Source organism: Pocillopora verrucosa, chromosome 8 (assembly GCF_036669915.1).
Source record: "Pocillopora verrucosa isolate sample1 chromosome 8, ASM3666991v2, whole genome shotgun sequence".
Classification (NCBI taxonomy): Eukaryota; Metazoa; Cnidaria; class Anthozoa; order Scleractinia; family Pocilloporidae; genus Pocillopora; species Pocillopora verrucosa.
This window is the reverse complement of record NC_089319.1, coordinates 15,106,183-15,128,546: the sequence shown is the minus strand read 5'-3', so window position 1 is coordinate 15,128,546 and position 22,364 is coordinate 15,106,183. Positions and strand designations below refer to the sequence as shown.

At 38.3% G+C, this 22,364-nt stretch overlaps 1 protein-coding gene across 2 annotated transcripts; it reads left to right on the top strand.

Moving 5' to 3' along the window:
- Positions 1–1,287: 1,287 nt before the first annotated feature.
- On the top strand, positions 1,288–20,469 carry LOC131785037 (tectonin beta-propeller repeat-containing protein 1-like). Of its 2 annotated transcripts, XM_066170715.1 has the most exons (19): positions 1,291–1,322; positions 1,426–1,737; positions 2,239–2,379; positions 3,017–3,139; positions 3,766–3,888; positions 4,325–4,502; positions 5,192–5,307; positions 5,829–5,945; positions 6,548–6,728; positions 7,062–7,342; positions 7,487–8,163; positions 8,675–8,851; positions 9,139–9,195; positions 9,983–10,151; positions 16,385–16,520; positions 17,010–17,099; positions 17,965–18,071; positions 18,227–18,316; positions 18,704–20,469. In XM_066170715.1, exons 2-19 carry the CDS (start codon positions 1,465–1,467, stop codon positions 18,911–18,913), a joined length of 3,246 nt encoding a protein of 1,081 aa, XP_066026812.1. In that variant the 5' UTR covers positions 1,291–1,322; positions 1,426–1,464; the 3' UTR covers positions 18,914–20,469. The 2 variants fall into 2 exon arrangements, with proteins under 2 accessions (XP_058957863.2, XP_066026812.1); XM_059101880.2 differs by having other exon boundaries at positions 1,288–1,737.
- The last annotated feature ends 1,895 nt before the right edge of the window (positions 20,470–22,364 follow it).

Below are 22,364 nucleotides of genomic sequence, written 5' to 3'. Positions count from 1 at the left end.
GTCTTCAAACCTGTATTATATTAGATTAAGGAGCCCCTTTCATGTGTCGGAAATGAGACTAAAGAATCTGCAATGTTCCGAAACTTCACGTTTTATTTTATAAAATCAACTTAATCTCCCGCTCTCTCTCACCGTTCTCTGTCTCACGCTCTAGTCTCTCTCATTTTAAATACATAATATGATCCTATTGTTCAATCATCTGTCACTTATCGCAAAAAGTCAACCGGAAATCAATTAACGCTGAATAATCTCTCACACATGACATTTCCATTACCCTCTCCCGGCTGATCTACAAGTCCTGAAATATGTCAACTAGAGCTTTTGGGAAGAATTAAGTCATCAAAAGTGGCAGTGACAGAATCTTCAGTGAGACCCAGGCGACGATGATTTTGAATTTGCTGTCTGAGTTGGTTCATGGTATGATTCGAGAATGTGAGGTTGCTAATTTTGGGGACAGACAGGTTACTAGTTGTCGAGTTGGGAGCTAGGTGCTGGGGCGTCCCAGATTGATACTGTATGGGTGCGAAGAAATGATGTATTTCTTGCTCAGATGTTACTTGATGGAAGATTTAGGCCCACTGGGAGACGCTTCCACACCGGAGTGTTCTCGTTAAAAAAAGCTACTGCTAGTTAAGCCGCTGAACAAGTTTTCAGTCTTCTTGCTATCGCTTTTACATCTTGGCAAAACCATCCGTGCAGATATGCTTCCATACAATAGCTATATAAAAATAAAAGTCCAAAAAGAAGATACAGACGAGTTTATGCACGCACACTAAGAATATCCAACTTGATATTACTATTTCTGTCATTCACAAAAAATATCGTGTTATGCCGTTGATATTCATGATGTTTCAGTTGGCCATCTGGACCCCGTTGTTCAAAGCGTGGATAATGCTATCCACTGAGTAAATCTCTATTCAGTGGATAGCGCTGTATGTTTTCTTAACACCTATCTGCTGGATAGTGAATTATTCGTTGGATAGCGTTATCCACCCTTTAAGAAACTTTACTGATAGTTTTTGTGTAGTTTTAACTACTTTAAAAGTCTTCATAGTGTTGTCGGAAACGAACATTGCTTTATCACCTTTGCTGCCCCAGTTTAAAGTCTGATCTTACAGGTAATTGTTATTTCGGGCGACATGACTTAAGTTTTTGGTACGCGACAAAAAATTTTGAGCGACACGATTAGCCATCTTAGGCGACATGACTCAGGGCGAGATATCCTTCGGGCGACTTGACTGGTTACTTCTCTAACCACGTGACCACAAACAAACGAGACCTCTGGGAACGAGGATGATGTGCCTGGGATTGTTGTTGCTTCGGTAAGTGGATGATTTGTGAAAGGTAGTGGAATTTCTGCCGTCATTTCGATCTCTAGATGGAACACGAATATCTTTCTCTGACAATATAGCAATACTTTTTAAGTAACCAAGCTACATGTGATATAAAAACGGTCATCCAGAGATGGGAACAAGTCGGCTGTGGCTGATCGATCGAGATGGACGAGTGTTCATATTTGATCTACGAGACAAGTCTTGGCGGCACGTCTCAACTCCTGGCCTTGGTTCAAGGAACTGTTTTAAGCGTGTTTCAGCAGTGGAGCAGTGTGCATGGGCAATCAGTGCCAGTCAACAACCTTATTTGTTTGTTCACGCAACTGAACTTCCCATCAGAGTGAAGGTAGAAACATATGAAAATCAGCGATGGGGAATTATTAATAAATGGTCGCAAAAATCGGTAAGATCGTCTTATAACTCGTTTCAAATCACTATTTTCTAAGTTAACATGTTGAGGGGGGATGACTGAGACGTTTATCGTTTGTTTCTTAACATCTTTTGATGGATTTAAGTACAGATTAACTCTGCACTGTATACTTCCGGTATTTTAAGGAGACAGGAAGTGTCTGGGTTTATGCCTTCTGTTATCGGGTAAAAAGCGAACTGAGCAACTGCCTGTGATTTTTTGCATTCAGGTATCGTATGTATCGACATATTTTTCCAATTAAATTGATTTATACTTTATTTGATATTTGTTTTCTTTAAACTTTGCTTAAGATTCAACTCTTTAGTTACAACCCCTTCAATTATCAGATTCTACTGTACAAATAGTACTTCCCATAAGACATCAGGCACTCACTGGTAGAGAAAAGATTTCAAGTGGTTATGTTAAGCCTTTGTGGAGTGTTTTGTAGACTAAGTGATTGTAATATATTTGTTCATGAATCTTGGGCAATTCCAGATGTTACCCACTGATCGATGGCCATGGAGCAGTAAAGATGGAAAGCAGTCTTTCCCGAAGGATTCATTTCAGTTGCCATCAGTGGAATGGATATGGGAAGGAGACTGGTACATTGATCGTGGTCTTGATGGAGATAATGAGGTAATCAAATAATACAACAATTATCCAACACTATGTGCAGTTTTTAACATAAGAATTGAACATACATGTACATGAGGTTGTTACTGTATCTTAGATCCAAAATAAGCTGAACAACACATGCAAATATTTAACAATGAAATAAATAAAGTGATGTAATGTTAAATAAAGTTATTCTAAGTAAACTAAAGAGAGTAGAGCTACTTAAACTAGAATGAGAGAGACCACTTCCTCTATAACTATATATTAATAGTGGCAAATATGATAGATGTATGAGAGTGCACTATGATTCAGTGGTAAAAACCAAAACCAAAGTTATTACAATGCTTACCAGAAAAACGGGTAATATCACTAGAATCTACTTAAAACTCAAAGTATAATTGATTTAACAGCTTAATATGCAAAAAAAATATGATTGATCAATTCACAGTTAGTTTAATTTTGAGTCAGAATGGCTAAAAAGGGTGGAATGAAGATATCTTTACCAATCACAGGGTAATACAGTAAAGTAAAAACATGACCATTCTGAATTACATTGTACTTTTGATGCTCGATATCTTGTCTTGGTGTTATCATTAATCTACTCATAGTATTATCATGTGTAAATTGATTTTTGTTTGTTATCATAATTTTCTGCAAGGGTTGGGAATATGCTCTTGATTTCCCAAGAGCTTATCATCCTCAAGAGGGTAAAACATCTTGTGTAAGAAGGCGATTATGGTCAAGATACTACAGATTTGATGGCTATGACCGCTGGATTAAGGTGACAATTACTTATCTTTTTAGGCCACATTGGAATGTCATGCAAGATACCAGTTACTTTAAAAGCCACTGATTGGCTGAAAGCCTGGCAGTGATTATACTTTCATGACCAGGAATGCAAAACTTTTTTGTGATATCACCGCAAAAATGCTTCATTGAACTAAGTGACGTTTAAAGCCTTGTAAGCAGAAGTTAAATTGCACTCAGGCTGTGAAAAGTGAGTGTTATTGTTGTTAGCCATTCAAATATGTAATCAGTTCTGGTAGCATTTTCACTCTGGGATAAATTTAATGTTGAATGAGGTGTACATTTCAAGAGTTATAGACCTACATATGGCTGACAGATTAACCATTTTGATATTGCTTCCAAGTCTATTTTGATAGTCATGCACAAAGTGTGTCTTGTTTCTCCTAATTCTAAAGGTTTGTTTTATTGTGTATCATTAATTATATGTCTAACCTATTTGGAGATTTGACCTCCCTTGATTTCATCTATTTCAAGAAGAGCAGTGATGTTGTTTTATATTTAAATTTTTCAGACTGTTTCTAATTGAATTTAGATTCAAACACAGATGTAGGTCGACCATAGTGAGACTTCTCATTTTTCTGTTTTTCCCTCCCTCTCTAGGTTCCTGGTTTAAGTGAAGACCCAGGAAAGGATCCCCTTCAAGACATTGCCATTGGTGGCACAGTTATTCCTGGAAGAGATCCCGGTTATTTGGCCGTGTGGGCTGTTACATTTCAGGGAAAGGTTTGAACTTACTGCTATCATTTTGTAACTTTCCAACCTTGTTGTTCTGTTGAAGAAAGTAGGTCAATCCTAACCCAGTGTCCCTTTATTTATTCTTTTGAAGTTCTTTTGGAAGGACCTGTAGGAGCTCAAACACTTCCTCTTTTTCAGTAATTTGTGCTTCATAATTGATCACAAGTTTAAAAGAGCTCAGGGCAAGAAGTCATAAGCATAAAGTTCAGGTTGTAATTAACATGTTCTTCCTTCTTTGTGCCTTTCAGTCTTAAAAAATTTTCCCTATGTGTTTCACCACAAAAATGTATAAAATTAAGTGTTTTCTGGATATACCTAAGAAAGGAGTGAAATCCACCAAACATATATTATTTGGAACTTATGGACTACTCTCAAATATTCACAGAAGTTTGCTCTCCTATTTTGCATGTGACATGACCTAAAGGTTATTTACCGTTCTGGAGTGTCTGAGAAATGTCCTGAAGGTAAAAAGTGGATAGAGGTTCCCCCACCCCAAGTCAGCATCACTCAGCTGTCTGTGAGCCCGTCAGGAGTGGTATGGGGAGTAACATGGCAAGGTGTGGCTGTGGTTCGCATTGGAGTCACATTCTATGAACCAACTGGTAAGAAGGGAGAGAATTATTTGAGGGCTTTCAGGAAATCTAATTCATTTGATGTAAGATCAAGGAAAAAACTATTTTCTTGTCTTTCAAACAAAGATGTTGCACCAAACATATGTGAAATATAAAAGATTGACCAGAACTTAGCCAGAATAAGGGAGTAGAAAATTCCCACTGAATTATATCACAAGCATTCACAAACCATCAACTTTGCATAGACATCTAGATATCTTACTACAATAATTCCCCAACTATGCCCTCTGACAAAAATAAAACACAATTCACTTTTTGGGACAGAGAAAAGTTTATTAAGAATATGAAACAACAGTAAACAAAAGCCAATGATATGCCTAATAAACCTCTCTGCCACCCTATGACATCACAAAAAAGCACCCAGGGTGGGAGGGTGGGTGGAAAGAAAAATGAAACAGTACACAATCTCTGATGAATGCTCAAAGTGAAAACTGACACGAAATGAAACACGAAACTCCTTGTGCCTTGTCCCTTTGAACACGAGCTTATCCAAAGGGGTAAATTATCAATAGTTATTATGGTACAATCAACAGTCCCAAAGTCTGCTAGTTTTTGTTTTATTTTTCTGTCTCATTAGTCAATTTTGAATGCTTTACTGTACAACCCTAAGTTAATCAATACTGACAAGAATAAATGAACTCTTTGATGTATTTGCACAGGGACAGCTTGGAAAAAAATTGCTCCCCCAGATGCATCACCAGAACTGGAACCATGTCGTCTTTTACAAGTTTCTGCTGGATTGAACAGTCTGTGGGCCTTAACCAAAGATGGCCAGGTAAGCATTCAGTGACAGGATTGCTGTGGGATAGTGGTCCACTTGAATGATCTTCTCATAAACACATGTAGAGATGTGTACTTTTGATGTTAATTAGTTTGCTAATTTACCAAAAACTCATGACTTACAGTTTCTGCTTGTGCATCTTGTCATAATTCAGAATCTTCTTTTTTTAATTAATATTTCTCAACATCATATCTCCAAATGTAGGAATGTAAGTGTTGCACAATAAATAAAGCCACTGTACATTCAATCCCAGACAACTGTACGAATGAAAACAGAAGTGGAAAATGTAGGAAAAACATTATTTTTGCCAACATATCATGTGCATCAGTTTTTGACAAGGGATTACCTTTGCCTCCACTAAAAATCACTACATAACAACCCAAGCCAACCACTTTACAAAAAAACCATTATCATCCATTGGTGGACAGTGATCCAATGTGATTATTTGTAATCTTAGTTTTAATGTAGTCACTCTTATTTGCTCAGTTCAGTCATGCTTATGTTTTGCCTCTCAGGTTTGGTTTAGGAAAGGCTTGTCAAGGGCAAGTGATGAAGAAACTGCTGTAATTGGGTCCAGATGGGTGCAAATGGTTGGAAATTTTTCTCTTATTACCATTGGTTTAAATGACCAGGTGGGTAATGGCTATCAGTGAGGAGCATGTCAATGTCACGTGTAATCTGATATGGAGTTGTTATGTCAAAAAAGTATACATTTTGGGTTTACATAAATGATAACATAGCTAGGATGCTATGAGTGATTTCATAGACTAGTCAGTGGGAGTTTACTGATCTCTATTTGTTATGTCAACAATGTAGAAATTTTGGGTTCACATAAACATTATCTAAGCTGGGATTCTATGAGTGATTTCATAGACTAGTTGATGTAGTGTAATGATCTTTATTCATGTTGATATAAAAACCCATAAACATGTTGTAAAGTTGGTAGAAAGAGAAAGTATATTATGCTGTTCAGATTGTTACTTTGCTTTTGAAATCAATTTGTTAAGTTTTATCTTTGTGCAACATTTTTAAAAGAGTTACCATGAATTACTGAAAAATTATTGTAGCTCTGAACCTACAAATGATTTTTAGAACTTTTAAAAACTACCAAAATTTCATGTCAAATACCTTTATGTCATTTTAAAACAATTGGTTCCCTTAAGTTTCGACAAATTTAGGACCAGTGACAGTAAAATCCATCACATACTCAATGTTGAAGACCTTCTTTTTTTAGGTCTTTGCTCTGAGTTCTCTGGGTGACCACATTTATTTTCGCACTGATGTGACGTCTGATGAACTGGTAGGAAGGACATGGAAGGTCGTGCACATGAGCAGACCCCTGATATCATGCAGCGAAGCCACCAGCCTGGATACAGTCAGCTCTGAAGGCATCAGCTCTGCTGAAAATAATGAAAGTAAGATTATAAGATAAGAACTGCTCATTATTTGTTGTCCGAAAACCAAAACCCTGGTTTTTACCAACAGCTTGATGGCAGACAGCCTGTAAAGAACGCAAGTGAGAGCTCAAGGTACTTATTCGTCATTAGTAGGATTTAATCTCGATTTTTATGCGGTGGATGCATCTCGTCAGTTTTGTTACCAATGGAACTGAACATATAATATCACCTAATCTTGCCCTACAATGCGTTTGCCGTTTTGACCATGTTCTTAAGACTGAGCTCAGGAAGTGTGATGTTGTGATGTAAAGGTAGATTTACGCACTGCAGCTGAGATTTTCCTTATTAAAGGTGTCTTCACTGAGTCTGATGACAGCTTCAGTCTCGCCAGTCCATCTAACCTACCGTCCAACATCGAGTTCTTGACTTGGCTGAGCAGTGGAGCTTGTGAAGTGGACTCTTCGATATTCACAGAGATAAGCGGCAGTCTGGTTTCCTCAGCCAGCAGCATGAATCTCATAAGTTTAAATAGCAGGAATGCCGCCTGGAGGAAGAGCATAATAAAACGACTGCGGGAAAGAGACGAAAAGGAAACAGGCCGCGACAACAAGTACGAGGAAGGTATCTCACAGGTCAGTGAAAGTTAAAAAAAAAGCTGTGTTGAATGGTTTGATATTGAACTTGGTAAAGTGGAGTGGTAATATAGAGTGAATCGCTGAGTTGACGGCTTTTGTGTTTTCTTTGTCGTAACATTTCCTTCTTAAAACTCGTATTAGGGTGAATGGTGTAAAAAGGCTCGTTTCCAGATGTTGCTAGCAGCAGATTCCAATCTGTGGTACGAGTGTATGGTGAGACTCGACCTAGGATCCGAGGGACGGCCAGGAGCTTTGCATTGCTACTACGAGAAAAACTCTCAGTATGAAGAGATGCAGATTCCTTTGCGAGACATTAAGTGCGTTTGTACCATTCACAAAATGTCGCGGAATCACTGTTTCGCTGTTCACACGCCTCTAAGATCTCAAGAACGAAACCCTCTGGTGATCCATACCGGTTCCGAAAAGGACCTCATTGACTGGGTCACAACACTGTCCAGTGCTGCCTCACGGGTACATAACTGCGAGGGATCCGCTTCACCTAGGGCCATCTGGACCATATCTCTCTGCGGTGACGTTTTCTTTTGCGAGCCGCCTCCACCAGAAACCGAGATCCAACCAGCTCAATTATTTTGGCGGCAAGTTGGTGGTCATATGCGCAAAGTAGAAGCCGGTGTGATGGGGGTAGTGTGGGCAATTGGTTTTGATGGAGTGCCGTATTACTACTCTGGGGGATATGGCGGAGGTATTTTTAGTGGTTTTGACAGCAGTGTATCTGGAATTCATCAACAGGAGGATTATGACTGTCATTATATTTATGAGAATCAGAGATGGAACCCTTTGGAAGGATACTCTGATAGGTAAATCAGCTTGGTCTTTTTATCAACATCGGTTCTCAGTAAAAGGTTCAGTCCCCCTTTGCGTTATGTTTCCTTTATTGTCTTAAGCAGAATAATAGTTACACCATTTCAATATTTTTCATTTGTCTTGTGATCTCAACATTTCAATTTTCAACTTGTTACTGTGATGTCGATCACGGTCATTTTTCTTTACAATATCACCCCTAAATCAAACATTTAGGTCACGAGAATAAAAGGGAAATGATCACCAGCAAAACAAGCTCTTGATTGTTGAACAAATTTTCCTTGTCAGCACCTTAGTAAATGTGTAGAAATAGTATGGAGAACATGCCTTGCGATGTTACGGTGTATGGGGTTAATAAGTGAGAGGATTTTAAGCGAGACTCTGTAAGGTAAATCTGAGATCGGGTTACCTCTGTGACGGATACATCGCCATGTCTTTCTACGTAGACACTCGCTGTAAGGTGGCATTACTTTCATTTGGCTTTATTGCTCGGCACTTACTCGGCAGGCGCCTTCCAAGTGACCGGTGGAACTGGAGTGATGAGAGCGGAGTGTATGAACGGACAAGGGAGGGGTACGTGCTTCCATCCAGTCAGTGGCAGTGGGCTGATGAACAATGGACAGTGGAGACAAAACCTAACATTACAGATAAAGATGGCTGGCAGTATGCTGTAGATTTTCCAAGGTTTGAATTTCTGTCATAGACGGTGAGGGAGGGTCGAGTGTTTCGCTTGAATTGTGATTGCTGAATACGATGATGGAAATCGTTCAGTACTTTTCCCACTGAATTGGGCGTCTTTATGCAAATCTCCTGTGCTATACATCGTTTTCTGTCCTTAAAACCACTTAAGATAGATAAACCAGTTGGGATATGAAAAAAGAAAACATTTCCTCTCCAAACAAATGTATAATATTCTAAACTGCTGTTTTTTACTGTGCCTGGAATGTGACCCCGCCTTTTTTCCTCTTCAGGACCTATCGCCGAGAGCGTGGCTGGAATGACTATGTGAGGCGGAGACGATGGAAAAGGTCTGAGTTGTGTTTTTGTTTGTTTGTTTTCCTTTCCTTTTTTTTTTTGTGGCTTCCTTTTTAAAATGTTTTCTTTTTTCATAAATATATTCGTTTGTAAAACTTCAACCGCAACTATCACGTGGATGCTCAGCCTCAAAAATCACAGATCGATTTAAGTACGACTTATCTTATGGAGGCTTGAGACTGAACGGAATTTACACACAATGAAGATATTGTTATCGGTTACCACTATTATAATTACAGTTATAATTATGATGATGGTGATTGTTATTATTACAATCATCGGAATTATTTTCACTGCAGTCGAACCTGTATTACGGGGCACTGTATTAAGCGGTCGGTTGTCAAACTCCCGAATTTGTTTCCCATTACTCACAGTAATTTTCATCTTTATTGAGCGGTCACCTCTATCAAGCGGTTGTGGTCCCTACGGCCTGTTGTATTGTCCTCCGCCTGCATTGAACGGTCACTTAAAGCAGATCAACTCAAATAGAACTAATAATAATTTTTTAAGTAAAATTTAATCAATTTTTATTTGCCGAAATCACTGTTAGTAGTACTTTTGGGCGAATGTACGGGTTTGAATGTTTTATCATGAACGTCATCATCATCACCATCATATTATTGGCATTATCTATGTACATGTTATTATTAGAACTTTTAATTTGTCGTTGCTGCAGGTTTTGGGTGAGGCGGGGTATTCGTAACTGTACTAGTAAGGAAAAGGCTTTCTACTGTGTCTCGTTGAATCAACATCAGATAGTTATCTTTCTTTTAACCGAAGACGATGTAAACTGACTACTACTGGGCCATGGATTCAAGTGACGCCTCAAGTCAGACTACGTGACGTATCAATTCAATCTGATTTACTGAATGGCTCCATAGCATTATGGACGGTTGGGACAAAAGGTGATGTTTTGTATCGACATGGGGTAGCCGAGGATTGTCCGCAGGTAAATTAGATTACAATTTATAAACGTGGCTCATATCATAGGATTTACCAAGTATATGTAACAAGATGAATTTTGCCAACGGCATTGCTTCTGCAGTGGTGACTGGTAAAAGTCAAAGTTTCTTTAGTTCGGTCCATTTGGCCATAGTAGGTAATTGAGCATATTTTCGATTCTTATCACGTCCAGGATGTCGATATTGTGGACAAGTCCATTTGCAGGATAAACCACTATCCTGCACATAAATCAAACCATAGGCTTAATCGAAACTTTAACAAAATTCTCGAAAGCGATTGGTTATCACCAGCCCGATTTGAGCACCAATCGGACAGTGTAGGCGTCATGCTTGTAATTGGCCAGTGTAATAGGACAGTTAATACAGCATGCTTGTGTACGAGGACAGTACGCGTCATGTGCGCGCGCTGTTGTCGCGCAATACGCCTAGGTAATTGTTGCTTTTTTAGGAAAACGTAGAAGCGAAGTCTAGTTTCTTTCTCAAATTTTGTCATAGTTTTGATTAATTGGTAACAGGACTTCGTGTCGTCAAATTCTGTTCGTAATCATTCTCGTGATTAACAAATCGGACTCCCGCTTCGCGTTCGTCCGATTTTGTCAGTCACTCGTATGATTATTAATAGGGAGTTTAAGATACGGTCACTACGGACTACGGACTACGGTAATACGCGGCGAGGACCTGGTTCGAGATTTACTGCGCATGCTCGATAGCACGTGGGTTTCGCAGTCCGTCGTGTGGTTGCAGGCTACGGGGAGTAAGTCGAGGAGATTCGCGTAGTGAGGACTACGTAAGTATTTTTTTGCCGATTTTTGACCAGTTTTAAGCTTTATTGTTGAGAAAATGTTAATTTTACTTTCAATTAACACAAAGCTTAACAAATCTAAGAGGAAAGTCATTTCTGAGAAAAATTATGAATTTTAAATTAAAATCTTAATTAAATCGAAATAGCGGCATGGGTATGCTAGTCGTTTTAGCAGTAAACAAAGTCCTTCTAAGCCACTGCAAACTGTTCCCTGTGGGCACTTGAAACTCGCCGGAATCCGCAATGCGTTCAATAACATTGGAATATCATCCTTGGCCACCCTAAAGTGAGCTTCGCACTCGCAAGAGTCGAACACATCCAAACAGAATGGATCAAAATTCCAGTACGGAAATGAAGGATTAACGGGTTGGTAATAATCGTAAAGAACAATAAACTCTTCATCATCCAGAAAACCATCCGCATAAGCGATTAAAAGGGCGTTTCTAGCATCTTCGAAGGACATTTTTTTTTCCAAGTGCAGCCGTAGTCCGTAGTCGTTGTCACGATCTTAACGTCAAACAACACTCCAATTTTCGCGCCCTTTTAGCGTAGTCGGCCCAGTCCACGCGTGGCTTGGATTCTCACGCCCAGACGTAGTCCGTAGTCCGTAGTCCGTAGTGACCGTATCTTAAACTCCCTAATAACCCGCCGCTGTTCGAGAAATAAGCGTACGCGTCTCTCCGATTCGAGAAAGCGGTGGAAATAGCGGGAAACACTTTTCTAACGATCAGATCATCTCTATGATCAAAGAAACGGTCAACAATGATTAGTAAAAGCAATGATATTTTTTGCATTGATATATTTAAGGTGTCTTGGAATTCATCTTTTGCATTCTTCTGTCTCTTTTTAGTTCGAACGCGGATTCTTACATCTGTCGTTACGGTATCTTATCAGAATGAGATGATTTGTTGATCAATGCGGAAATCGTCTAATATACTTTCTGATTTCTAAATTGAAGTCAAGACGACAACCAGGGAGAACGTTCGCCAAAGAAATCGCTATTTGAAAGCATAATTTGACCTGCAGGCGTCTGGCCAATAAGTGACAATATTAAAAATTTAAATTCTGAATTCGTTTAATGCAAAATTACAGATCCATGGGATTTGAACCAATTAGCCCCGTGATACCGGTACAATTCTCTGCCAACTGAGCCACAATGAAGCCACACATCGAGAGCCAGCTCATTTGTGAGCGTTAATTATCTGTTTAGTTCGACAGTAAGATGTTGTGCCCAAGATAGTCGAGATGGAATTCACAGCATGTTGTAGATGGGAAGTGTACTTCTGTTTAATTTGGTTTTGTACCAAAATAGTGAAATATGACCCCAGCTAAGCATTCCGTGCTCTTTGAACGCCAAAAAAATCATCATTTTAAAAACAAATCTTCGTAGATTATATTACTCAAGGCAACTTACGCTGTGAGCCGATAGCTAAAGGGAGAAGGTACACTCAGGGAATTGAGGGCTTCCAAGTACATGCCTGATTATTATTTTCCACCTGAAGAAATAATTTTTTTGTATGAAATGTGGACCCCTTGTTTATAAGCCTTGTCTTCGTTGTTAATTATCAGACTCAGCAGTCTGCTTAAAGAGAAATGAAAATTCAGAAGAAACTTCAAATTTTTCAAATAGTAAAACGAATTGAACGTAATACTTTCTTACGCAAAGTTTCACAGTCGAGTTAGCTGTTTGGTTTATTGCAGCAGATAATTCTTACGAGGTTATCTTTACTTTATGTTTTTTAGGTATTTCTCAAGATTGTTTTTATCTCGTTATTTTATTCATGCACCCTCCAAGGAATGGTAAAAATTGAAGTTGATTTTGGTCAGCACTCAATTATAGGCTCGTGTGCAAGGTGATAGCATTAAAACAACGTTTTCATGTAGTCATTTGGTTCAGTCATGCTCCACTGATCGAAAGTACTACATTGGTTAAGTTAGAAATAATAGCAACTTTAACTGAGATAATTGCTGAAAAGCCAAGCTGGGGTAGTGTCATGTACGATAATTGGTTTTAACGGGGATAAAACGAGTTTTTGGCAGGTGGTGGTATTAGTAGATATTTGGTATGAGCTATTTTCTTTAAAATGTTCTGAATACTGTATTGATTTGTTATCTCGTTTATTTTCTTTGGATCATGCTTTGAGGAAACCAAAAACAATAGTTCCAAGGGGCTAGATGTTTCGTTTATTATCTCTCTCGGTGTGTTTTGAGAAAAGAACTCATTTCTTCTGTTGAGCGTATAATCAATATGTAAAGCTTCCACCAATGTTTTCAATAAATATGTAAACGGTTCAGTAACTAGGAATCGTAAACGTGGACTGCGTAAAATTGTTCGTAATGATGAATAAGACCAGTCGTAATGTCACCTACAGCTGTGATATCGCCGCCGTTATAACGTTGTTAACAAACTTGTAAAAAGCTGAACAGTTATCTTAAAGTAACTTCAACCATTCTACCATTTTTGCTTTATCTTCGGTGGATGAAAGGAGTGAGTCAAACTTCGCTGCCAAAGTAATTTACATTCTCGAAGTTTTTCTGTTTTAAATTAAAAGCTGTAAAGATGAAGTTGGCGCTTTTCTCGCGCAAAACAAATAGGACAAATCTAACAAGGTTGTGTTAGTTAAGACGTCGGAAATTCTTTCCTTCGCGACTTCTGTTGTTTCTGATGATCCCTGCGGTATGATTAAAATAAACGTAGTTTTATGCCAGATTATTTAGGTGTGTTTGGTTTATGATATTAAGGAGCAAATTTACATACTGCCGTAGGGTTGCTTAACATTGTATTGTAAACGACACTTCAAACAGTACACATCACCAAATGCAACAAAATTTACACGACAGTTCTGATGAGGTGGTGTTTAAGATAGATTCAAAAGTACTCAGAAATTTATGATTTTCTCAGCACTTGTGTAATTCAAACGAAAACGAGCGAATCATCAGCCATAAATTTGGTTTAAAACTGGATCTAGAAGTTAAGTGACACGACACTACTTTGTTTTACTTGATAACTGTCAAGAGACGGACATGAACTCATCGACTTCTGAACACATCAAACCATCTTTGAACATGAAACAATGCCCTGATTTAGATGATATTTCTCGCAGCACCATCTTTGTTCCATCTCTGATCTTGAATTCTGTTGCGAATCTCATTTTGCTTTTTGGTGCGTTGTTTGGTAACTTGCTGATCTTGTGGGTTATTCGCGGAGTTTCCTCGATTCATCCACCATCGCGAACTATGTTCTGTTCATTAGCAGCCAGCGATCTTTGTGTCGGCCTACTGGTAGAACCCTTCAACTTGATGTACATGATTACCTCTGCAACGGGTAACGCAGTACTCTGCTCCAGCGTGTTACCTTACTTGGATGTAATTGGGTTCACATTGAGCGGTATATCTCTTTTGACGACCGCAGAGATCAGCGTTGATCGGTTGTTGGCGCTTCGATTGAGGATTAGGTACCGAGAGGTCGTTTCTCTTTACCGTGCTCGCGTTGTTGTTGCAGTAACGTGGCTTACATGTTGCATAGCTGGGACATCAAGTGTGTGGAGCCGAAAGACATTTATGATCTTGCAAATAGTTGGTGTGTTTGTCAGTATCATGGTTTCGTCGTACAGCTACACCTCCATTCACAGAATTCTTCGCCAGGTAAGCAATCGACGGCAAGAAAGGACGATTGCCTGGGATCAAGCGAGCACAAGTACAGTTAGCACTGTAAGTGGCTCGGCGTTGAGTATAAGGCGATACAGGAAAACTGTCAGCACTGCTTTGTGGGTTTACTGTGCTCTATTGATCTGCTCCTTTCCTTATATGATTGTTGCAGCTCTTTGGGCGGTTTTCGGTGGCAATGAAGCCATAATAATCGCTCATTCTTACATGATAACACTGCTTTATTTTAACTCAGCGCTGAATCCGGTCTTGTACTGTTGGAAAATCAAGGACGTAAAACAAGCTGTTAGAGAAACTCTATGCAGTCTTAGCTGCAAGTAATATACAATTTATATCAACTGCAGGTAAATTTTCTGCATTTATTTTTATCTCTGACAGAACCAATTAGGTTTTTTTTCCTTCAATAATTGTAATAGCTAAATGAATTCAAATTCTGTCGTTTGTATAAAACTCCGTTGTTTGCGTGCTTCAACATTACACGAAACTTCGGGAAAAATCGAGCTCAAGATACTGACTTTCTAACAGCTAAGTTTCCTATTACAATTTTCAAGAGCTTCGTCTTGAACTGAAACCCGAATGATAAATTTTAAGGTAAATTTGTTTTAACATCGTGAAGTTTTTTTTAATGTCTATTTTCTGTTATTTGACATGTTTCAGTTCTTTTTACGATTATGAATGCCAACATTTCTTTAAAAAAATATCTTTAAGTTTTCATAGGCGACAGATCTTGTCTTGCATTCGCAAATATATTTATTTTCTTTTCACAATTGAGTTGATATGTAATGAAAAGTTACATACAGAAATATCAATATCTGGTGGAAAGAGAGAAAATTACTTTTAGAGACATTCTGGCCTTACAGTTGTGTTGTATTACCTATTTCAACCCAGGACTTGTAAATGACCAAAGTAATGGAATATATATATTATTAAAAATCCAAAAAGGTGAATTCTTCTCGAAAGGACCAGGAAAGATTATTCCCTGAGGCAAGGAAGTAGTTTATCTTCAGTTTGTATTAGAAAAAGCCATTAGCAATGGATTGTATAGTACATCACGCCGTAGGAAAGCGGCAGTTGTTTTGTATTTTTTTTTTCAGATAATTAAACGAAACATTTCTTGTAAAGATGTCCTTATCCGGTTATCCGTAATTAAAATCAAGGCCATTAAGCTAAGTATTGACATCGACTTTTACAGGTGTCTGCCTTCTGTTTGTCACATTTTTTTCTGCCATTAAAGTTGTGAGCAAATGTTATGTGTACCGGAGGTAAGAGTACAATACCGTGAGACGCCGAACAGTAATAACTGCCTGTCATTAGTTATGAAGGCGATATGAAAATGTCATGTTGTAAGTGAGGAAAACTCATAATAATTGTATAAATCTTATGTGAGTTAAAGACATTGCGTGGAATAAAAGACTTCCAAGCGTGCGGCTCTGTCGTGAATTGATTTATTGGAATGAAAAAGCTACCCAACGGGATATGAATTTTAAAAAATGTATTTTTTTGTTTAAATAAAACTGACACCATGTTTTGTCACCTGCAAAAACAGATATAAGATAGAAGTGGTCAGTTTATCCCAACATTTATATTGTCAAGATGCTTTGCGGCAGTTTTTCCTTCCCGAAAATCAGAGGCCTACTTTCGTCTTTCCAAATGCATGGTAGTCATAATGCATCGAAGTAGAAGGATGCTCATCTCAATGGTGAGTACTTCAATTGGCCACTATCTTCGAATGAAAGTTTTTTTTTTCCACAGGGTTCTTCTTGGGAGCACATTTTAACGGACCTGCCAATTGTCAGTATCTCCGTGGGAAGTAAGAGACGCGTGTGGGTTATAGCAGAGAATGGTACGGCTTACTTCAGGGCAGGCTTTGGAGAAAATAAGATCATAGGTATGGATTGCAACATCAAGGAAAAATCAAGCCATTTACCAGCTGGTTAAATCAAAATTCTCCCATAATATCGTGAAATTCTGTTTTACTTATGTAAAACCGCTTTCAAATATTTTCAATATTAACCACATTTGATCCAGTAATATCTAACGAGAAGATTACTATTTATTTTAAATGTGTTGAGGTAACTCTCAACATTTAATTATATTAGATGTTTATAGTAAACAAATATTCACACCAACAGCTGTTATACTTACATTGTCTAGATCGAGTAATTCAAGTAGAATATTGGTTTTCTTTGGTCTCACGGGACAAGTTGGCGTGAGCCGAATTATAAGTAGCTGTTTGTGGTCATGTAGCTGTAGCACTTTCCCGGCTATTCAACGAGATGAAGTTTGAAATTTAGTATTATTAGTTAGAATCTGTTGGTTGCGTTGTAAGACTTTGTTCAATGGCACTCATCATAGCATTTGGTTGTTCTTTCTTCAGGTAGCAGATGGTTCCACATAAGTGAAAGGCCTCCCCATTTGTATCAAGTATCCGCCGGAAAGACATCAGTATGGACTCGTGAGAAGGATGGTTAGACACGTTTTATCAGCGGGTCCTTTCTTAGTGCGTTAAATTAAGTGCGTGAGAGCCTTCTACTCTGATAGACTCGAGCGTTACAAAACTATTACTTGTGTTGTATTACTCTACGTCAATTATTTTACAAGTAGAGTGGGACTAGCACGATATTGAGCTATCCTGGGAGGACAAGATAAAAAGCCGAAGAAAAGAAACCAAAGTTTTGTTAATTTTCTTTACTTTCGGTCGAAGAAGCAGTCTTAATTTACGTTTCGTTTAATTGAAGATAAGCTCTGTGGAAACAGCATGAGTTGAAGAAGTGCATTTGACCTACACTGTAACCATCCATTTGAGATTAACCCTATATGAATTTACTTTTATTCCATTTTGATACACCTTTCCGAGAGAGTTGTTCCAATTTTCTACGACCGTAATTATATGATAGCAAGAGCCCATGGTAATAGGCCCCTAGTAGTAAGCTCACTTTTATAAAGCGTAGGATTAGCCGGTGAAAATGCTTTAAAAACCCTCATTAGGAGTTGCAAGGTGTCAACTCTCGTTATCAGATAGCTTCAATTTTCTGTTGTTCTTATCATTAATTAATTTTTATGACAAGGTTCTTAACCATATAACAACTTTAATAGAAACCTTCCTCCGACGTACATAGAGTGCCAAATCTAACCCTTGTTTATTGACTGCTGGCACGTAGTGGCCTTGATTTAGCTCTTGATATCTTCTACAGTGCTGCTGTCGAAATTCTAAGTAAGGCTTGACTAATCGTAACCTTTCTCATAGCGCGTTGTCCATTGAATCAACCTCTACGTTAGAATAAATTAAAAACTGTATCAACGCCAATACACAGTTTGACTTCACTCTTTAGGTACGTGTTGGTATCGACAGAATATCACCGACACCTACCCAGAAGGCACTACATGGAAGTCACAGAAGTTTCGCGTGACAGCACTTTCTGTCGGAGCAGACAACCAGGTACATAGCAAAGTCAATAAATCACACCAATACTTCCAGAGTAATTAAATATAAACACTGAGTATTTATTTACTGATCTCTCTATATCTGAATAATTGTGTATCAGCTATTTACATTCATTTTATCATTTTGATGGTGTGATTATTTCTTTTAAGGTCTGGATGATCAACCGCAACTCTATTGAGCATCGCTTTAGAGTGACACCAACTGACCCTCTTGGGAAGGGATGGGAAGTTGTTTTATCAGTAAGTTTATTGTTGATGCAGAATGAAAGGTTAGGTGTTTTCGAGATGGTTGGAGTTGTTTCCTAACACGCCTTGTTTCATGCATTTGAAACTGATTCATCTCATTATCAAGCGTCCTCTTGTTCTCTTCTTTAAATTCTGGTTTTGAATTTTAAAGCATGAGTCTTTCCAATTGCGTTCAAAGACTCCGACTAATTTATGGGTCGCCAGGTCAGGAGAAGTACTAGTAAGTTATTCTGGTTACGTTTGTTCACTTTGTGATCCTTCACTGTCCAAAGAAGAAAAGCTTGGAGGGGTTGGGAGAACAAAGTAAGCCTTATGCAAATGAGAAAATTTACTTGTCCTTAACTACACTTCAAGAATTCAGAGCGGCATTTTTTGCTGTAGGACTGCTGGCGGTGGATCAGTGTTAGGGGTGCCAGTGGAACCTCTGACGATGTAGACGAGGGAGACGATGTTCTTGAGGGAGCCGAACTTCTTGGCACGCAACCCAACAGCTTGTTAACGAAGCTTGATCTCAGTGAGGTTGATATTTACAGTATGTACGGTCAAAAGGACGCCATTTTAACGCCTGACAGCGAGGATGACGATGGATAGTGAAAAGAAAAAAGGGAAGAAAGACGGAGAAACCTAAACCAAGAGGCCATTTTTAGTTTCGTTAGGAAGGTCTGCAAGTTTTGCTTAGTGAGAAGTATGTTGATAGTGCCACCCTTGGGCTATGCTTGTAATAGGGGTGGAAAAAGAAAACGGGACTAGTGTTTCGCAACAACATAGTGGATCAGGCCCTGTTTGTTCGAAGGTTGAATAACGTTATCCACTGAATAAAACTCTATCCGGTGGATAACGCTATACGATTTGCTATCACTTATCCGCCAGACAAGTATTTAACCGTTGGATAGCGTTATTCGCCCTTTATACAACTGGGCTCTGCTATTATTACGGGGTATTTGAATCACTACTTCCATAACATTGGGAAAGGGAAGAGGTGTCATTGTTGTTTAGTATAGTTGGTTAACTAGGAAAGGTCACCTTTTTCAGTGTGGCTTTGTCTTTTCTGTTAGAGGTGAACGCAAGATGTGTAAGTAGTTTGGATTCTGCTCTTTTTTTTATGTATGAGATTGGATCGATAGGAGACTGTTACTGTCCAGTGATTTCTCAAGGTTCGACGTTGGTACATTTGTATCTCAGGTTCATTGGAAAGTCCTTTGCTTTACACGTCGGTAGAGGAATTTTATTTTATAACTAACGTACGCCTCAAGGATTAAGCTGACAAATTTTTCCGAATTATTTAGGCTAATGTTAAATTGAAGCCGGAGATGATCGGATGCAAACTCTCAGTAGCGCTGTTTTAGTTCTTCAAGGAACATTTTCGATACTTATTTAGATTTTTGTTATCATTTGCGTTGTTGCCTAGTGAACTTTCGGTGTCATGAGTAAATCCGAGGGTACTTTCTTTGAGCGAAATCCCAGATATGGATAATCATGTTAAAATTAATTTAAATACTAATCACAAACAGGCTATTGATAAACCAAATGAAAATATTTTCGGAGTAGGTATTTTTATAAATTTATAGAATATAAACATACGTACAGGCATGATCCTCCTCATATGAGCTACATCAGGCAATCCCAATAAAAAGCCTGAAAAAAGCCGTTAAAATATGAATTTTTTCAGGCTTCTTTTTTGCATTGTTGATGTTTTGCTCACTTTCGAGGACCATTCGTGCACTTAGATTTCATCCGTAGGTCAAAATGAAATTTACTGCATTAAAGTTATTTTGTAAGGAATATATTCAGGTCCAAAAACACGCTTTCACTGATTGCTCGTTAAATAAAAATAGTTCTAGCTATGGCTTAATTTGGCGGGAAATAATGCTCTTAACTTTGTCTCGGATAATTATATGTTACTCAAAGTGGACAGCTTCCTTGAACCTCGCTCTCGGGAAACTTCTCGTTTTGCAGGACAGATCCATACTCCAAAGACAACCATTCAAACAATTTTCACACCAAAACGGAGGCTCTTGTTCACTTTTGGGTCAACTTCTTTTTCCAATCGGAGATGTCGAGGAAAATGTATTTTTTAACCATAAGAGTGTTATTAATTTTCTATGAAGCTGTTATTCTAATAAAGGAACAAAGTTTATTTGTTCTAACTTGACCCGTTAAGTTACTGGGAGCTCCGGGATCGATCTCGAACTGTTCGGGTTATTTGGCTTTTACTTCGGAGATAGTTTTCCTGTCATTTTTTATCTTTATTTTTTATTTCTCAAAGTTATCCCAAATCAAACCAACGGAAGGAAAGCATCATTTGAACTGAAAACTTAAACTTATTCCACACTGGCCACTCTAGAATCCGTAACCTCGTACCTTTTTCGCTCGTCTGTTGGATATGATTACATTCAATTCGCGACAGTTACCATCCAAAGCCAAATTTCGATAAATAAGCTTCGAACGTGCGTGATAGCCTGTCTACCTGAGTGGCAGACAGGGAAAATGGAGGAAACCATCCCTCGTGTTACTTATCAGTTCCAACCTCACTGGCTAATTGCCAGACAATAATGGAATTATAGAGACTGGAGATGATCATGGAATCGAGGCATATGATGGCGGTTCATTTGAGAACCAGACGGCATCGAAACTTTGAAACATAAGTCCTCACATATATATATGGCAGATGATTACTGATGTGATTCACCCAACTGGGGAAAAACAATCCTGGACGTGAACAAAGGAACAAACAGGTATAAGTCGACGCTATATCTATTGCCACTCCTATCTTCGTAATTCAGTAACCTTATTTCAGAAAGGTAAACACCCAGGCGGGCGAAAATGTGCAAAACAGTAAAATGAAACCAATTTACTTGATCATATTGGCTCGCCTTCAGTGAAAATCCTACTCTCCGAAAAACAGGAGAATTGGAGTGATGAAAATAGAAACAAAACAGGAGAGGAAATGAAAACTTCTCAATGAAAGCCATCACTAATTTTGACCTCTCATTGAGGCCTGTTTTGATGAACATTACATTTTTTACCGTGAGTACGTACGCCACCAAATGACGGCCGTTTTTTTTTTTGGCCAACTCACCAATATTAATTTTTTTCTCTGAACACCATTTAAAATGTAACAAAAGGTCTAGGTGAGAACGGTTAAGAAGTACTCCAGCTTTGCACTTGAGACATATCTCAACGCCATAATTTTGATTATAGCGTTTGTTAGTTTATCAACAATAGGTCAAGCATATCTCAAGCCTAATTGAGTTGGCCCTATTTATTTATATAGTGGGTCACTTAAACTACAAGATAAAACATCAAAAAACAGCTTGCATTGTTTTCTAGTTTTACCCTTTACTTTCATGTCACTGTATGGGTAGCCATGTACCTAATGGATAGCATCATACAGTCTTTAAAAGAGTTAAAACAAAACACTGCCAACAACAGGATCTGCCAATAAGGCCTGGATATGGCATGAAGGAAATTCTTGCCTATCCAAACAATGACCTCCATATAATTTAATGCTGGTGAAATCTGAAAGAAGCACTTTGCCCGTGTCACTCAAAGATTCTTTTGGGGTTCTGACAGTATTATGCAAAATCAATTAAATCTGGAATTCTAACTATTCAGATATGAAGATAGAGGAAAATTATCCCACCCTAATGCACTCAAGTACCTTAAGTCTGTACAAGTGCTAGATAAGTGCTAGTTTTATATATATAATAAGAACGAGAGCATGACTTACGCAAGTTGCAAATCTTAATTATTTTCACAAATTCAGTTCATATAAAGCCATTGTTTGTAACATTAAGATTTTCACACAAACAGCAACATGACCCAAGTATTTACATACAAGGTTACTTTAATCTAGTTGGCTGAACATGTCTTAAGTTAAGCTCAGCTCTAATACTGAAATTTCATATGTTTGCATAGAATAGTATCCCATGTTCAATACTTATTACAAACATTCTTCTCTCTGACTCACTATTTACATAGAGGACTAACAAGGGAGGTTTGAAAACTTTAACAGGTTTGAAAGAGACTGGTTAATAAGGGG